Below are 17,923 nucleotides of genomic sequence, written 5' to 3'. Positions count from 1 at the left end.
GCAAAACGAGGATACTCTATCATAGTTACCTGCCTCCTGGAACTGTTGAGAGAATTAAATGACAAAACGCAAGAGCTTAGCACAAGCCTGGGCAAACAGTACTGAGGATTAAAGAAGTGGTTATTGAGATTAGAGTCCTCCCTCAGGAAAGCTGTCCCCCATCTCAACGAGAAATCTTGTGGTGCTCCTTCTAGAATGTACCATACCCTGTAATTACGTTTTACACATTTCTGAATTTGGTATCTGTGAGCTCTGTGAGGGCCAAGGCCACGCTTGGCTTGCTCCTTGCTGAGACCCGAGCAATCAACAGAAGTTTGTTGAATGCATAAATGTGCGACCTCCTTTGTCCAGTGATGTACCTGTAATGTGGAATTTGAAGGGCAAGGGGTAAATTAAGAGAGCGAATGGGGCAGCCCTGCCCACGCAGTTTGATATCGGCCTCCCTTATCAGCCCATCAGACTGTCAGCATGCCACAAATTCCTCCATTCCTGGAAAAGTCAAAGGGAAAGGATGCTGCTCAGATTACATGACTCGGGTGGCCACGCCTGGGGGAGCAGAATGGGATGGACCAGTGAGACTTTGCGGGGGAAGCTGGGAAGCCTGGAAGATGTTGGGGGAGAGCCAGGACATTGGGGTTCCGGATGTATGGCCAGTCCAGGCCACACCCTCCCATGTCCTGAGGAAGGGGCTGTGCATTAGGGGACAATGACAGACGAGAGAACCAAGACGCAGAGCCAGGAGGCAATGGGAGGGTTTTACTAAGTGCACGACACACAGCTTCCCCAGGCCCCCTGTGGTTGCCAGCGTCCCCTTCAGCCATCAGGCCCCAGCAGCGCCCCTTGCTGCTGCACCCACTCGGGATTATCGCCGGTTGGGAGCGCTGGGCTGACAGCGTCATGGGTGGGAGAGCAGGGGCCAGGGTGGGACTCAGGGTTGGGGTCTGGGCTGGGCACAGGATCCGAGGCAGGGCTGGGATCAGAGCCGCGGTCAGGGCTGGCCACAGGGTCAGGCTTGGCGTGGTGACCGGGCTTGGGGTCAGAAGACTCGGTAGGATCGGGGGTGGGGGTAGATCCGGGTTTGGAGCTGGGACTGGGGAGGGAGCCCAGCACAGAGCCAGGGTCAGGGCGCAGGCCAGAGCTGGGGCCAGGACTGAGGCCCAGGCCAGAGCCCAGCACAGACACAGCATCAGGCCCCAGGAGGGAGACCTGCCCGGGCCTCAACATCGAAGCAGGGCTGAGACCCAGGCCGGCGGCAGCGGCGGCAGCGGCAGGCGGCGGCGGCGGCGGCGGCTGCTGCGCCCTCGTGCACCCGCTTGTGCTTGGTGAGGCTGGAGGCTTGGCCGAAAGCCTTGCCACAGAGCTGGCAGCGGTAGGGGCGCTCTCCGGAGTGCACGTGCAGGTGCTGGAGCAGCGCCGAGCTCTGCCCGAAAGCCTTGGAGCAGTGGGGGCACGCGTAGGGCCGCTCGCCCGTGTGGATGCGCAGGTGATGCTGCAAGTTGGAGCTCTGGCCGAACGCCTTGCCGCAGTGGGGACAGCGGTAGGGGCGCTCCGCCGTGTGCGTGCGCTGGTGCTGGAGCAGCGCCGAGCTCTGGCCGAAGGCCTTGCCACACTGCGGGCACGGGTAGGGCCTCTCGCCTGTGTGCGTGCGCAGGTGCTTGAGCAGCGCCGAGCCCTGCCCGAAGCCCTTGGCGCACACCGGGCACTTGTGAGGCCGCGGGCCGCCGTGCGTGCGCAGGTGCTGGGCCAGCAGCGAGCCGTGGCCGAAGGCCTTGCCGCACACGGGGCAGTGGTGTGGCTTCTCGCCGCTGTGGCTGCTGCGATGTTTGAGCAGCGTGGAGCGCCAGCCGAACGCCTTGCCGCACGCGGCGCACTGGTAGGGCCGCGCGCCGGTGTGGATGCCGCGGTGCTGCGCCAGCGTGGCGCCGTGGCTGAACGACTTGCCGCAGTCGGGGCAGCGGTACGGCTTCTCGCCGCTGTGGGTGCGCCGGTGCTGGCTCAGCCCCGAGCTGCGGCGGAAGGCGCGCCCGCAATCGGGGCAGGAGAAGGGCCGGGGCGGGCTGGCAGGTGCAGGCAGCCCCGCGGGGCTGGTGGCCAGGACCTCGGGGGTGGCGGTGAGGCCGGAGGAGAGGGGGTCCAGGTCTGGGGCGGCGGCGGGGCTGAGGGTGTCGCTGTTAGGGTCGAGAACGAGGGGGACAGGGCCGATGACGTCTGGATCGAGGTCGAAACTCGAAGACATGGGGTCGAGATCTTGGCGATCCGAGTCACGGGTCCCCGAGATGGAGCTCGGAGCTTCGGCATCGGGGTCCAGATCGTCGGAGACGGGCTCCAGATCTTCGTAGCTGGGGTCCACGTCTTCAGAGACAGTGTTGAGGTCTTCCTGGTCAGGCTCTGGGTCTTCAGAAACTGGGTCCAGCTCTTCTGGATTGGGGTCCAGGTCTTCTGAGCCGGAGTCACGCTCTTCATAAGTCACTTTCCGGCCTTTGTGGCCTGGATTCCTGACCAGCACCGAGCGCCGCATCCCAGGCGTGGAAGTGCCGGCTGCTCCGGCGGCAGGATCTGCGGGGCGAGGACAGAGTGTGGGTGGCTATAGGTTCTGGGGATCACGGGGTCTCTGTACGGGGACTCTGGGCAGGGAAGGGAGAGGGGGCCAAACCATGCCCCAGAGCCCATTCCTGAACACACACACGGATCCTTCTCTTGTCTCAGGCTGCAGCAAAACTTGTGACTTCCCCAGCCTGGGCCGGGAGAGGAGGGACCCTGGTGGGACTTGGGTGGGCCCTCCCTTCTCAGCCCCACACCTGGATGGAAGTCAGGGGACCCGGCACTCGGGGTGTCCGGTCCCCAACTCCACGGCTCGGCCCCTCTCTCCATCCTGGGCTCCTCTGGTAGGAAGCTTGGGTCCTGCAGAGGAGAGACAGCCCTAGGTTCCTACCCCCTTGACCGGGGTCCCCTCGTGGGGAAAAGGGTGGGTGTCCGGATTCCTGTGCTTGCTCCCGAGTACACGGCCTGAATTGTGGTCCCGTAGTTGGGGGTGGCATATTTGGGGGTTCCTGGTAGGGAGGGTGACCTCTGGCTTGCCTTCTACAGAGGAAGCATCCTGAGCTCTGAAGCCAACACATGGGGGAGGAGAGTAAGGGGCAAACCACATCTGGCGCTCCTCCTGGGGCACTGGGGCAGGGCAGGGGCACCCCTGGCCCACTTCCTGAGGAAGAGATAACGTGAATGCCAGACTCACAGTTCTGGGGTGGGAGGTACTGTCTAAACACCTGTGTTCCCCAGTGCCAGTTCCTAAAGCTGGAGAGGGGGCTGCGAGAGGAATCTGGGCGACCCCTGGAGGGGCGGGGAGACCCATGGACCCCGTAGCCAGGAGGGGAGGGACAGGTGTCCAAATACCGTTTGCCCAACTGGATGGAAGATCCTGAATTCCAACCGCCAGCTCGGGGCGGCCATAAATAATACCTGGGAGGCCTTTGGGGCTGCAGGGGGACCCTTGACATCTCCTAGGAAGGGGAGATTCTGGAATGAGTGACCACATGGCTGGGGTATGAGGATGAGTGTCAGGACCTCATCCTGAATACCAGCCCCGTGGCTGGAGGTAGGGAGGCAGGTGAAGAAACAATGGCGGGGACCCTTTCTGGGGAGCTGGGGAGCCCAGGATTACAGATGGGGAGGCCATGCCTTGTGTTACTCGCCCCACGGCTGGGCGTTGGGGGGCAAACAATGGACAGATCTGTCCCTGGGGGACAAGGGACACCTCTGGCTCTCCCTCTGGGGAGGAGGACATCCTGGGAGCCACAACCCCATAGCTGGGAGAGGGTAGGCAAATAAGAGGGCTGATTTCACAGATCACCTCCTCAACCCATCCCCACTGTTGGGGGGGGGGGCGGGAGGGACAATGCCTGGGTGCCCTCTTGAGTCCCTCGGGGCAGAGGGCCCCTTGGATCACCTTCTGAGGAAGGGCCTCCTCATGAATTCCCATCGCTTAGCTGGAAGGAAGGCAGGAGAAATAACTGAAGTCCTTCCTGAGTTCCTGGGGGGCAGGTGGACTCAGATTACCTCCTGGCGGAGGGGCTTCCAGAACTCGGGACCCCAAGACGGGAGAGTGAAGGGAACACTAAGTGGGGTCCTGGGAGGCAGAGGGACACCCTGGACCCCCTCTTGAGGAACGGCCTCCTGAACTCCCCACCCCAGGCTGGGGGGTGGGAACAATACCTGGGTCCCCTCCTGGGATCCTGCGGGGGAGGGGGTCTGGATCGCCTCCAGGGGAGGGGGCGTCCTGAGCTCCTCATCTCACGGCTAAGGGGTCCCCCCAGACCCTCGATCTCGGGCGCCCAGCTCGGCCAGGGCCCTCCCCCGGGGACGCAGCGGCCGATGGGCGCGCTAGGCCCGCGGGGAGCGCGGCCCCCTCCCATCGCGCCCCGTCCCCGCTCTCTCGGGCCAGGCCGGCGGCGCGCGGGTCGGGGGGCGCACGGAGGTCGCCCCCGGGGCCGCGCCCCGCGCCGGGGCCCCCCGCCCGCCCGCGCGCACCCCGGGCCCCGCCCGCCCGGCCCCGCTCGCGGGGACACTCACCCGGCGCCCCTCGCCCCTGCCCGGCCCGCCGCGCCCGCACCGGCCGCCGGCGCCCCCAGGGCCCGCAGGAAGCCCCCCGCCCGCCAGCCCCGCCGGCGGCCCCCTCGGCCCAGCGGCCCCGCCAGGCGCTCCCGGGGAGCGAGAGGGGCCGGCCGAGGGCCGCAGCGGGAGCTGCTGGGACTTGTAGTTCGCCCGCGCCCGTCGCCATCGCCGCCCCCGCCCCCCGGGCCGGCCTTTGTCCCGGCCCCGCCGCCCGGCCGCGCGGCCGCGCCTTTGTCTGCGCCGCGGCCCTCTCCCGCTCCTGGGTATCCCTCCGTCCCTCTCCGGTCCCCTCCCTGTCTCTGCCTCTCTCTGCACGTGTCTCTCCATCTCTGCTCCTATCTCTGCCCGTCTCCATCTCTGTCCCTCTTATTTCTGTGTCTCTCTCCATTTCGATCTCCTGGCCTCTGTTGCTGTCACTTTTTCTGCCTCTGTCCCTGTTGTCTCTCTCTCTCTCTCTGTTTATGTCCTCATCCGTCTGCCTCTCTCTGCCTCCTGCCCATGTCTCTGACTCTGTCTTGATTCAAAGCCACCGAACGCGGTCTCTCTCTTGCAGCCTCGCAGGGCACCTCAGCAGAGTCAAGGCTCTGAGAAGCTCTGCAATTTGCAAACTGGTTTCCCTTAAAGATGCCCCAAGGGAAAGAGTTGGGGGGACTGGCCCCCAGTGGTTTTCTCCTCCCACCCTGCTGACAGGTCCCTCACTGCTGTCCCTGGGAGACACCACGGGCCTGACGCTCCCTGGAGCGATGATCTCTGTGGAAGGGCCCCTGGGCGGACTTTACCTGGAGACACAGCTCCCAGTGAGGAGGGAATGAAAAACAGCGGGGGCAGCTGGCAGCTGGGCCGCGATGTTCTTCACAGAATGTAAACAGTGATCAGACAAGGCCGCTCTGTGACCACGTCCGAACCAAGATACACACAAGGACACTTTGCAACCACAAAAATGAATACACACCCCCTCTCCCAACTAACCCAAATGGCGGCTGCTTCTTTCCAGTGACGGCTCGGCTTCCGCCCTCCCACCTGAGATAAAAATCACCAAAATGCCTGGTCCCCGGTCTGCTCCCTGCTTCCCCATGGCGCCAACCTAGATTTGCTTCTTCCCCCTTCAAATCTCCTTAAAAGTCCCCAGCACATGCCTGAATCCTGTAAGATGCCCTCCGGCTCCCCAGCTCCCTCTTACAGAGGCACCCCATGGTTCCCTTGGTGTGGTCTTCCTTGCCAGAGCAAGCTAAAAAAAACCTTTTGAGGGGCCAGCCCGGTGGTGCAGCGGTTAAGTCCGCACGTTCTGCTTCTTGGTGGCCCGGGGTTCGCTGGTTTGGATCCCGGGTGTGGACGTGGCACAGCCTGGCACGCCAGGCCTCAAAAAACCCCCAAAAACCCTTTTGACTACAGGTGTGTTTCTGATGCTCTTTGGCTGGTCAGTTTTGACAACACCTACTCTTGAATACAGCCTTGAGCAAATCAAGCCTCCAAGAGTCTTCTCTCTTCCTTCCCGAACCTTCTGGATCTGAACTGAATTTATGGCCTGAGAGCTGCTTTCCACCTTTCTTTCTTTCTTTTTTTTTTTTTTGAGGAAGATTAGCCCTGAGCTAACATCTGCCACCGATCCTCCTCTTTTTGCTGAGGAAGACTGGCCCTGAGCTCACATCCGTGCCCATCTTCCTCTACTTTATACGTGGGATGCCTACCACAGCATGGCTTGCCAAGCGGTGCCATGTCCGCACCCGGGATCTGAACCAGCGAACCCCAGGCCGCCGAAGAGGAATGTGGGAACTTAACCGCTGCGCCACCGGGCCAGCCTCTCCACCTTTCTTTGGAAAAGCCCGCAGCAGATCAGAGAGATTTGAGACCGCAGCTGGATTATGTCGCTGGTTCCTCATCCTGCCACCACCTGGTTGAACCCCCTTACAAATAATACTTATAATGATGGCTATTGCTTCTGTCAGCCCAGTATCTCTATCAGCATCTTGCTTTCCCCGTGTGGATCTCCCTTCATTACTCCAGAGGGACCACGGAGTGTCTAACACAGGCCCTGGGACCATGCAATCTAAACTGACCAATCAGAGAACCCCATCCCCTGGCCCCCGTAATTAGGTCTGGGATGAGAACATGAAGTTGGAAGCTCTCATTCTTCCTCTGGGATCATGAGCTGTATATGGGGCCTCATTCTACCTGCAGCCACCTTCCTCACTTGTCTGGAAGAACAGTCTGCAGACTGAAGTCAATCTACACCAGGATGTACACGTGAGAGTCAGAGAGACAGCTCTGGCTATACTGGTTGAGCTCTTGGATATAGCCATACCTGAAGCCAGAGGCCCTCATTTTTTTCCAATACCGTGAGCCAACAAATTTCCTGGATATTTGAGTTAGTTTTAGTGGGTTTCTGTCCCTTGACTCCATGATAGTCTTGACTAATTTAGAAATTAGTACCTGGAAAGGGAATGGTATTGAGGGAAATAACTTAAAAAGTGGAATTGGCTGAGCAAAGGTGAGGTAGGGGGCCAGGGCTACCATGTACATATATATTCACTATAAAGTGAATAGGGCTCCCTAGATTTGTGCAGTGCACAACCTGCCCTGTGTAGGAAAAACAGCCGATTAAATTCTTGCCTGTTTTATCTTGGGACTCTAACCATGTGTCTCCTGAGACTGTGGCATGCGGCGTTTTGGAGAAAAATATCAGGATGTTGGAATACGTCAGAGCTTTCATGAAGCCTTCAGCAAGTTCTTGCAAGATAGACACAAACTCCCTCTACGTGTTCCTTCCTAAAGCAGGACTAGCATCTGCTTGATTTTGTGAGACTGCCAGAGCAGAGTTCTCCTCCCCCAGCAAAAGAGGAAGTTAGCAATGAGGCCGAAGATAAGATTGGGGATTATCAGAGAACTGGGGAGCACTTGATGCCCCAGGGTACTCTCGAACACTCGCCCTCTCTGGAAAGGTAGCAATTACCTTCTTCAGGAAGAGCCCATTAGCTGAGTCTTCCACCCTCCAGATTGTGACTTGGGGCAGGAGGGGATGGGCAGGCAACGGGTCTGTTGCTAGGAGATAAGATCCAGCAAAGATTCCCTGGGCTCCAGACTCCGAGATCCCACGAGATTTGGGGAAGCAAATCCCCCAGGGGTGGGCTAGGGAGCTGGGCCATCCAATCACAGCATTCCATCCTTCTGGGCACGGTGATTGATTGACAGCTGGGGGGTGTGACTCAAATGGGCCAATCAGAGGGCTCCTTAAATTCCAGTAGGAGGAGTCTGGAAGACCCCTCCCCCTCTCCCCATTCCTTTGGGACTTTCACCATAAGCATTTGGGCCATCAACATCCTTTTTTGGCCCCTACTTAGAGGGACATGGGACGGAGAGAAGACAAGGGAGAGAGTTCTGATGCAGAACCAGCATACCTGATGTTAGATCTAATTCCAAATTTTCTTGTATGTCGGTCAATAAAATCCCTTTCTGTGTGAGCTGGCTTTCTGTTAGGACAAAATGACCTGAGACATTAGCAAAATTTAGAGATAGTTCTATGAAGGAGGAACTAGTGGCATCTCCATCCTACGGATAATGACAGTGAGGGTTTAAGAGCATGACATCACCTGCCCAAGGACAGAAAGACAAGGAAGTGGCAGGTCTGAATTCTGCTGCTTTGTGACGCTTACCGTCAACAAAGTTGTTTTTCTTTAACAATTAATCTGTTTTCTCATGTTCAGTCCTGTTTTATTCATCTTCATTTCGTAAGCCTTTTTGCTTCTTATGGTTCACAGGAAATGCCCTTTTTAGGGGGTGAGTGGGATGTAGGAAGGATAGTCAGAAATCCATAAAATATCCAGAATCATCATGCTGTAGTGTCTTTCTGCCCTGAAAATATTTCTGGTAAAGTTTGTGTCCTTTCCTCGCAACCCATCCTGGGGCCGGTCACTTCCATTGTTAGAAAATGCTTGAAGTTGAGCTGAAATTTGCCTCCTTATGACTTCTATGCATTATTTCTCATCTGGTATCTGGGTTGCTTTAAACCATTCCTAGAACCAGGCAGGAGCACACAAAATCCTGCAACTGGAGCTATGTGGAACTCAACACCAAAGTAAGCTTTCTGAGTTTCCTGGCAGGCAAGACAAAAAGGGAAAGCCTTTTTGTTCACGTAGTCTGGTCAACAAGCAGACCAGCCTGATTAGCAGAGCCTGATTTTGTCGTGGAAATTATTGTCGAATAGGCTTATTGCAGTGGTTCTCAAGCAGGGGCAACTCTTCCCCCCATGGGACATTTGGCAATGTCTGGAGACTTTTGGTCATCACAACTGGATGAGGGGGAGAGAGCGTGCTACTGGCCTGTAGTGGATGGAGCTCAGGGAGGATACTAAACATCCTACAATGGACAAGCCAGCCTCTGACAACAAAGAATGATCCTACCCAAATGTTAACAGCGCTGAAACTGAGAAATTCCGGTTTATCATGAAGTAATTCAGAAAAGTGTCATGCATATCTTTAGTAAAAGCCATAGAAGAGGTGTTCTGTGGCCGGCAGACCCTCTCATGGTCAACATGGATACTAGGAGTGCAGCCAAAAGGGCCATGTGGTCCCCGTAGGATCCAAGGCTAGACTCCCGTCCTTCCTGTGGAAATGACAACGTGGCCTCACAGAATCGCTGCCCTGGGGAAAGGGCTCCTGGCCGGGCTTGAAGTTGGCTCTTAGGGGCCTATGGGCTTGGGGGCCTTGGTCTTTGAAGGTCTGACTACAGGGTCAGGGAGCCGTGTTCGTTCCCTGAAATCGGATTCTCCACAGCTAACAGAGGTAAGTCCCAGGCACAGCCACCACGTCCCCTCTTACTCCAGACAGAGCCAACTTCTTGGTGCTGATCTTGACGGACCCCAGAGCCGCAAGGTGGGGGCGCTGTCCAAGGTCCTGGTCCTTGACACGCCTGCTAAGCCCTGTCACCCACGGGTTTCAGGGTCCCACTCAATCTTCCTCCCTTTCCACTCTTTCTATTTTGTCCCCGGCTGGACACCTACCCCGTTGGACCTGATCATATCCTCATGGCTTTTACTGACTTGCCCGAGGACCCCGCTCTGACCTGCGGGCCAATTGCCCAGCCAGCCAGCGCACAGTTCAGCTTCCCGTGTCTGCCCACAAAGGAGGACATTGCTGGGCCATTCTCAGCACCGCCCCCCCGCCCCCCTGCAAGCCCCACCCAGTCTCTCAATGATTGAAAGCTCCTTCCTACACCGTCGTCTTCCTCTCCCTTCCTCACCTTCATCCTCAGAAGAGAAGCTCTCTCCCCTCGTGACCTCCAGTCACACACGCTCACAAGTGTGCACATTTCCCATTTATAACATTCTAACGAGAGAGCTGCTATTTATCTCCATTTTACAGATGAGCAAGCTGAGGCTCAGAGAGGTTGAATGACTTGCCCAGGCTGACTATCCAGGACAGGGAGGAGCCAGGATTTGAACTCTGTCCATTCAGCCCCGGGAGCCTGTGCTCTCCACCTCTCGGCATGCTGCCTCTGTTCAACACGACGACTCCACCCTCTCCTCGTCGTTCACAGCTTGTGCCTGCACCTGGACATCTGACCCTGAGTCCGACCACCGGGCATTTGCACGAGCTGGGATGGCCTCCCTGCCCAGAGAAGGGTGACACACAGAAGTGTCTGTCCAGAGTCTTCTCGATGGAGTCATTGTCTCCTGTACAGCCCCACCGCCCCAAGCTTCCTCTTTTACGGCTGACTGATGGAGAGGTGTGGGATGTTGCCAAAATGCTGTTTATTGCTGGCTAGGGCACGGGTACATAGGAATCTGGGGGGCCTGAGGGTCTACCTTCTCACCCCAACAGCCCCATTGGCGAGGGGAGCCCAGTGGCACGTGACTCTCCTGGAAGTTGCCCCATCTCAGCACCGCGGGGCCCTGGTACTTGAAGGTAAACTCGTCTCCGTGTTGGGTTGAGAAGAAGCGCTGTCTACCCAGCGGGGGCTCCATGTGGCTATATTTGCACTGTGGAGTCACGCGGGCAGCCTGCACGTTGGCTGACCCCCTCGTGGTCCCCACCACCCACCCTGGGAGCATCAAAGGCTGGGGATTGGGCCCTGGGGAGGTGAGCAAAAGGAGCCCCTGTTTGGGATGACCCGGAAGCTGGATGAGAAGCAGGAGAGAAATGGGGTGGGGGTGAAGGTGGGGGCGCCTGGAATGACCTCAGGGCTGGGGTGACCATAGGCAACTCTGAGCTAACCCTCAGCTTGGGGTATAACCGTGGCTGCTGATACGGAGATGCCCCTGACATGACCCTGGGGGTGAGATAGGAATGACCTTGACGCTGAGATGACTTTAAGATGACCCTGAGCCTGGGGTGACCCTAGAGTGACCCCGAGCGGACTTGACACTAATTCTGAATCTGAGGTGACGGTATAATCATCCCGAGATAACTCGACACTGACCTGGGGGGGTTACCTAGTCAAGGAGGTGCCCCCTCCCTCTCTCTCACCCGCTGGAACATCTCCTCAGTCGGGGAGGCCGGAGCTGTCCGGTGCGGCTTCAGCATCTTCTGGTTCATGGTTAAAAAATCTAGTTCTGGAGAATTGGGTGGGGGTGGCCGAGCTGAGGGGCCGGGGGAGGAGAGGCGGGGCCAGGGGGCGGGGCCGGGCGAGACTTTGGGTGGGGTAAGGGTTTAGGGCGAAGCCCGGGTCAACGCTGAAGTTGCAGTGAAGGATGCATTAGGAGGCCTGGAGGAGGGTGGAGCTAGGGGGCCACAGGTGGGGCAAGTGCAGACGAGTCTGGGGGCAGGAAGGTAGGCTAGCTGGCCAGGGGGCGGAGCCAGAGCCTGACGTAGGAAGGTGAGGGCGGATATGGAAAGGGGGGGGCTGTGGCCATATAGGGGGCGGTGCCATGGCGGAGGTGGGCGGGGGGAGTCATGACCACGAGCGGGCGAGGTCGTCCAGGGGCGGAGTTGGGATCTTGGTCCCTGGGGCTGGATCTGGCCATTCAGTAGGCGGAGCCAGAGTGGGGCAGTGGGCGGGGCGGGACTGACCGGGGGCGGGGCTAGAGCCGGGGCGGGGGCGGGGCTTTCCGGGGTGGGCGGGGCCGCGCTCACCGCCAGTGCCCTGGGGCAGGTTGCTCTGCTTCAAGTGCAGGTTGGGCGCTTTCTGCGGGTGCTGCATCCCAGGAGGGTAATAGTCCCTGCCCATGGAGGTCTGGAAGAACCGTCCCAGCAGCGAAGGCTCCCCTAGGGTCACGTGACTCTGCAATTTCTCGTGAGGCGGGTGGCGGCAGGGTGGCTTGGTGGCGGGAGGCGGCTGCAGGACCATACAGCATTTGGGAAGCTCCCGCGTGTCCAGCATGTCCCGAGGCCCGGTTGGAGGGAAGAGATGGGCGCTGTATGACCTGGGACAGCTCACACGCCCTCTGGGCCCCATGTGCTGGCGCTAGGATTTGGTACTGTTACAGACAGCCGCGGAGGCTCACAGTGTTGAAACCACATACCCTAGGTCCTGCTAATAGATCCAGGAGATCGCCGCACCCATGTCAAGCTCACTTCCACCCCAGGGCCTTTGCACTTACTATTAGCTCTGCCTGGGAAGCCCTGTTCCCTAATGAGCCCCTCCGCCCTCTCCCTGTTCCTGCTGACCTGGCCGTAGAAGAAATGCATGGAGGTGGTGAGGCTGCCCGGGCCGGGGCACCAGTTTCCTTCCAGGATGTGCGACTCTGGAGTCTGGTTGTGGTGAAGAATGAAAGGCTCTGCCAGTGGCAGAGCAGGTGCTGAGCGACTCTGGGAGGCTGCCGTGGGAGCGAGGGGTAGGGCGGGCCGCAGGCTCTCACCTGGCTCCCGGGCATAGTAGTGTTCAGCCTGGGTGGTCCTGTCGTGGAAGAGGCCGTCTCCAGGACGAATATTCACATAGTGGATGTGGGCTGAGGCCTGGGCTTTGTCATACCTGCAGATAAGGGGGAGTCATGCCATCTGGACCCCTGAACCTCCCAGGAAAAGGGAGAGGGGCAGCTGGCTTCCCAGTGGCCAAGCTGTGGGCTGCTAACGATGAGAGGGCTGCCTTTGCCTGCGGGTGATGGAGACCTCAGAGGCACAGTACCGGCCCTGGAGCTTTAGGGGGCACACCCGTATGTCCCTGAGACCCCTTTGCCCCGTCTTGGTGGAAGGCCACTGACCCTGTGTACCTATGTGAGGGCAGACCCTGGGGCCCGTAAGCTTGTTTCTGCTCCGAACACACGGGCCCAGAAGCGCTCTTGAAGTTGCCTAGCTCCACGCTGCTGGCCGCCTGTGGGTGGACAGGGGTGGGAAGGGCAAGACCACCCGGCCCCATCGCTGCCCTCCCCGGCAGCATCAGCCTCGCCTGCATTTACCCTCTTACACATCAAGGCAGGTGGGCCTGGCAGGGCCTGGAACTGTCTCTGGTAGGAGGTCCCATCGTCCTGTCTCCCGTGGTCCCACTTGAGGGGGTTGGGGCCCCCTGAGGATGGAGAAGAGGAGAGAATGGAATTCATGGCATGACTCCTTGCAGCCTCAGGACCAGCGGGATTCGATTTCTTCCCTGAGAAGGGGAGGTGGGCGGTCCCGACTAGCCTAGCTGGAGGGCTGTCTCGGAAACACCAAAAAGAATAAAAATCATGATAATATGAATGACTCCCAAATACTGAGCCAGGCAGCTAGGTTAAGCTTTGCATCTCATTTTGGGGCGCTGGTATTATTCGCCCCACTTGACAGCCTCCCTGAGGCTCAGACAGGCTAAACGACTTGCCAGAAATCACAGAAATTCCGAACCAGAACTGAGCCACATCCGGGTCTGAGAAGGCCTGAGCCCAGCTTGGAGGGACTTTGACTAGTGAGGTCCCCCCCAGGAAAGCCCCCTGGAAAATCACGCCAGTGACAGCTACTGTTTGTCCAGCGCTCCCTGGATGCCAGGCACATCGTGGGCTCCGGGATCCTTGGATGTCACTAGCTGCCATGAAGGGGGCTCTGGTATGGCACCCATTTTGCAGATGAGAAAGGCTTGGAGAGGTCCAGTTGCTCAGTCACACAACTGCTAGGTGGCAGGGCTGCGGTGGCGCGGGGGGGCACTCAGAAGATTTGTCTGACCCCCGCCCCCCCCCCAGCATTCACGACTTCTGCCCACCACACAGCCCCCTGGAGCTGTGCCCGTTATATGGATGCAGCAACTGAGGCTCGTTCCAGGGTTTCTCAGCCTGGATAATTCTTTATTGCGGGGGCTGTCCTGTGCATGGCAGGAAGTTTAGCAGCATCCCCGGCCCCCCTCTCTCCATCTTGACAACCTAAATGACCTCCAGACATTGCCAAATGTCCCCCGGGAGAGGCGCGGAGTCCGCGCCCACTTTGAGAACCACTGGGTTAAGCAAATCTCCCAGGGCGCCGGGGAGCGCGCTCACCGAGGTGGCGGCGGGGTGCGCAGGGCTGCGGGCGGGCGTCGTGAGGCGGGAAGAGCTCCTGGTACGTGGTGGGCGGGATGCGCAGCTTGGCTCGGTCGCCCGGCGGCATCGAGTCCCGGTCGAAGATGAGGCGCGCGCCGCGGATCTGCTCCCGGGCGCGCGCCGGCAGCTCGGGCCAGCGGAAGTCGGCGCGCGCGGTGGAGAGGCCCGTGCGGGCGCGCGCGTCCGCGTGCAAGACCAGGTGGCTGGCCTGCATGGCAAGGGTGCGATCCCGCGCCCGCTCCAGCTCCCTCTCCCCAGACCGCTCGGAGGGCGGCGGGGGCGTGAAGACGCAGTGCGCCTCCGACACGCGCTCCTCGCCAGCCCAGCGCGGGTCCTGCTGGAAGAGGGGCGCGCGGGGCGGCCGCTGGCTCGGCAGCGCGCGGGTGGCGCCCGGGTAGGCCGGGAAGTCCCGGTGCGTCGTGGAGTGCAGGGTGCCCACGTGCAGCCGCGGGTCTGGCCCCAGCGCGAAGTGCGAGGCCCTGAGGAAGTCCCTCAGGGACATCGGGCTTGGCAGCAGGGCGCCCGCGGCCACCGCGGGACGTGGAGCCACCTGCGAGGGGGCGGAGAGACGACTGAGCAAGTGCCCGCCCAGGACAAGGCTGCCTTTTCCTCCTTCCTGTGTGCCAGGCACTGGGCTCGGCTCTGGGGACACGGGAAGAAGCAGGTGCAGCCCCTGTGCCTTCCCCCAGGGAAAGCAGAGATAGAAATACGCACTCAGTTGGCGTTTACTGTGTGCCGGGCACTGTTCCAGGCCCTCAGAGGGGACACACCAGTTAACAGAACACGCCAAGAGCCCTGCCCTTGTGGCGATGATAATGGGATCGGGAGGTGAAAGACAGGAATGAATAAATATAATAACACAAGTTGCAGAGTAAGCGATAAGGTGGTGGATGCTGTGGGAAGTCATACAAGGTGGAAGGATGGGGTTTTGGGGTGGGAGGGTTGCAGTGTTAAATAGGGTTGTCAGAGAAGGTGTCACTGAGATGACAGCTGAGCAAAGACCTGAAAGAGAGGGGAGAGGGGCGTCTGGGTGTCTGAAGGAATGGCATCCCAGGCAGAAAGAACAGCAGGTGCAAAGGCCCTGAGGCTGGTGCAGAGTGATCCGAGGGGAGAGCTGCAGAATAAACAACTGCATTCTACAGTTTGTCTGATATTGAAACGCCTCTCTTCACCCTCAGTTGGTCATCACCACCATGGCTCTCCTCTTCCTCATGGCTGGGAAATCACTTCCGTCTCTGCCCAATCCTGGCTGCTGTCACATCTTGGCCACACACCTCCTCGCTGATCGCCCTGCCCTCTGCCGTTGTTCTGGGTCCTGGCTATTCTCCTGGATCCTTTCCTGTCTTCAGACTCTCTGAGGTTCACACAGCCCCGCCCCCCTCATTTCTCTCACCTTCAGCTCCAGGCTCCCAGCATCCCACTTAGCCGACTGCCACTTTCTGGCCTATGCTCAGAACAGAGGCGTCTCCCCCCTCCTCCCTGCCCCTCAGAGACCAGCCCCGGGTGCCACCAGCACGCCTGGCTGACGCTCACCTCCTGCAGGAAGCCCTCCCAGATCACTTCAGCTCACAACTACTTGCTCCTGTCGACTTCTTTAGAAAACACGCAGCACGGGTTTTGACAAAACCACAGTTTTTCAGTGGTGAAGCGTGCTTTTTTTTTTTTGATCATTTTGCCACCAAAATAGTTCAGAGTGGAGAAGACCTCCAAGAGTTACTGGGAGAATCTGACAACTGAAATGACTAGCGGGTCACCTGGGGATAAGTAATTGGGCTTCTGTGAGCGTCAGTCTCTTCATCAAGGATGAGGGCAGGGTACCTACCTCGAGGGGTGACATGGGGGCTCCTTGGCCACCGGCCTGACTCTCGAGACTCGCTGTGTCCCCGGGTCTCCCAGAGGACGCTCACATGTTCCCTCCAAAGCTGTGTTCGCGTGTGGTCCAGCCCTGCCCATTGTGACCTAAAGAGCTTCCTGGACGACGCTGTCACAATGGTCCCCAGCACCTGTGGGGGGCAGCGGGGAGGAGAGTCAGGGGCGAGGCCAGGACATCCTGCCTCCTGAGAGCTGGACAGAGCCTGGCAAGTTACTTGACTACTCTCATCTGGAGAAACGGGGCTGGTACGCGCTTCAGGAAGCAGCAACGAGAATTGGCTGCAATGGGCTGCTGGTGTCCGTTGGCGTTTTCCTGAGTTTTCTTGCTAAAACACTCTCCACACAGGATGGGCCAACCTCTCTGATCTCTGCACCGCTTAATGTCCCTCCAGGACTCCGGGACCTCCAACCCTTTGAAGATGTCAGTCGCCCCCCAGCCCAAAGCCCATCAGGAACACAGCTGTGGTTGAACAAATGGGGGCTTGTTACTGTTGTGGCAAGAGGCAGCACAGTCCACTGGATGCTGTGCGGCATCCCATCTCAGGAGGGTGTCAGAAAGGCCTTCTCAGGGGCCAGCCTGGTGGCATAGGGGTTAAGTGTGGTGTGTTCTGCTTCAGCAGCCCGGGGTTCCCGGGTTCAGATAATGGGGTCTGGACTTACTCCACTCATCAGCCATGCTGTGGCGGCATCCCACATACAAAATAGAAGAAGACTAGCACAGATGTTAGCTCAGGGTGAATCTTCTTCAGCAAAAAAAATAAAATAAAATAAAATAAATAAAAAAAGAAAGGGCTTCTCAGACCCTCTCAGGCTTGTCTTAGGTGTCTCTTGGGAGGTTTAAGGAAGGATGGATCCTTTCACTGGCTGGAAATCTGACTTTCTTTTTTAGTTATTTTATTGAGGTCATATTGCTTTATAAGATTGTGTAAATTTCAGGTGTATGTTATTATGTTTCAGCTTCTGTATAGATTGCATCGTCCTCACCACGAAGAGTCTAGCTTTTATCTGTCACCCAAAAATATGGAATGCTTCTCAAATGTGCATGTCATCCTTGCACAGGGGCACGCTCTGTATTGTTCCAATTTTAGCATGTGTGCTGCCAAGGCGAGCACGTGACTTTCTTTCTTTCTTTTTTTTTTTTGAGGAAGATTGGCCCTGAGCTAACATCCATGCCCATCTTCCTCTACTTTATATGTGAGACGCCTACCACAGCATGGTGTGCCAAGCGGTGCCATGTCCGCACCTGGGATCCGAACCGGTGAACCCCAGGCCGCCGAAGCAGAACGTGCGAACTTAGCCGCTGCAGCCTGTGACTTTCTTTTTTGAGATGACCTGACAAATAAAAATAATATATGAAACATCGGGATGGGGGTAATCAGGAGTCAGTGTTTCATGGGGACAGAGTTTCAGTTTGGGAAGATGAGAAAGTTCTGGAGAGGGATGGTGGGGATGGTTGCACAAGAAGGTGAACATGCTTCATGCCACTGAACTGGACACTTAAAAATAGTTACAATGGTAAATATTGTCATGCACATTTTACCACAATAAAAAATTTTTTTAAAGGAAAAAGCAATTTCTTAAAAAGAAAAATAGATGAAATAAAGACACAAGGATGACGAAGCTGTCCCAGTTCATGATGCCTCCAATCACCTACCGAATGAGTCCCTTCTTTATTTCTTTTTTTTAATTGAGATTTTTTTTTTCTTTCTTTTTTTGGTGAGGAAGATGGGCCCTGAGCTACCATCTGTGCCAATCTCTTCCTCCTTTGTATATGGGACACCGCCACAGCATGGCTTAATGAGTGGTGTGTAGGTCCACGCCTGGGATCCGAACCTGTGAACCCCAAAGCAGAGTGCACGAACTTAACCACTACGCCCCGGGGCCGGTCCCGTAAAATTATGGAGGTATCATTGACATACAACATTGTGTGAGTTGAAGATGTACAACACATTGATTTGATACATTTATATGTTGCAATCTGATTGCCTTGGTGATGTTAGCTAACACCTCCGCTGTGTCACATAATTG

General features: G+C 57.9%; 2 protein-coding genes and 1 pseudogene across 5 annotated transcripts; all 3 read right to left on the bottom strand.

Moving 5' to 3' along the window:
• Window positions 1–736: 736 nt before the first annotated feature.
• Window positions 737–4,458, bottom strand: ZNF358 (zinc finger protein 358). Its single transcript, XM_070622799.1, is given in 4 exon segments — window positions 737–1,270; window positions 1,272–2,556; window positions 2,799–2,901; window positions 3,947–4,458. Coding segments are annotated over 4 exon segments (1,878 nt in total). The 5' UTR covers window positions 3,980–4,458; the 3' UTR covers window positions 737–813.
• A 5,882-nt stretch (window positions 4,459–10,340) lies between these two features.
• On the bottom strand, window positions 10,341–15,984 carry SAXO5 (stabilizer of axonemal microtubules 5). Of its 4 annotated transcripts, none has more exons than XM_070622796.1 (9): window positions 15,846–15,984; window positions 13,982–14,573; window positions 12,941–13,047; window positions 12,755–12,855; window positions 12,404–12,516; window positions 12,213–12,322; window positions 11,679–11,880; window positions 11,073–11,158; window positions 10,341–10,585 (listed from the first exon to the last, which is right to left on the bottom strand). In XM_070622796.1, exons 1-9 carry the CDS (start codon window positions 15,858–15,860, stop codon window positions 10,358–10,360), a joined length of 1,554 nt encoding a protein of 517 aa, XP_070478897.1. In that variant the 5' UTR covers window positions 15,861–15,984; the 3' UTR covers window positions 10,341–10,357. The 4 variants fall into 4 exon arrangements, with proteins under 4 accessions (XP_070478897.1, XP_070478896.1, XP_070478899.1 ...); XM_070622795.1 differs by having other exon boundaries at window positions 12,746–12,855; window positions 15,846–15,960; XM_070622798.1 differs by having other exon boundaries at window positions 12,213–12,296; window positions 12,746–12,855; window positions 15,846–15,960.
• Window positions 15,985–16,909: 925 nt separating this feature from the next.
• On the bottom strand, window positions 16,910–17,007 carry LOC139084367 (U6 spliceosomal RNA; annotated as a pseudogene).
• Window positions 17,008–17,923: the final 916 nt, after the last annotated feature.

The sequence above is a fragment of the Equus przewalskii genome, chromosome 6, assembly GCF_037783145.1.
Source record: "Equus przewalskii isolate Varuska chromosome 6, EquPr2, whole genome shotgun sequence".
NCBI classification, from domain to species: domain Eukaryota; kingdom Metazoa; phylum Chordata; class Mammalia; order Perissodactyla; family Equidae; genus Equus; species Equus przewalskii.
This window is presented reverse-complemented; position numbering and strand designations above follow the sequence as displayed.

What these genes read in the sequence shown, in the direction of transcription:
- SAXO5 (XM_070622795.1), bottom strand. An exon ending in CGCACCCCGCCGCCACCTCG is followed by an intron (nt 13,048 to 13,981) that starts GTGAGCGCGCTC and finishes CTCCATCCTCAG; the next exon opens with GGGGCCCCAACCCCCTCAAG. An exon ending in TGCATTTCTTCTACGGCCAG is followed by an intron (nt 11,881 to 12,212) that starts GTCAGCAGGAAC and finishes ATGGTCCTGCAG; the next exon opens with CCGCCTCCCGCCACCAAGCC.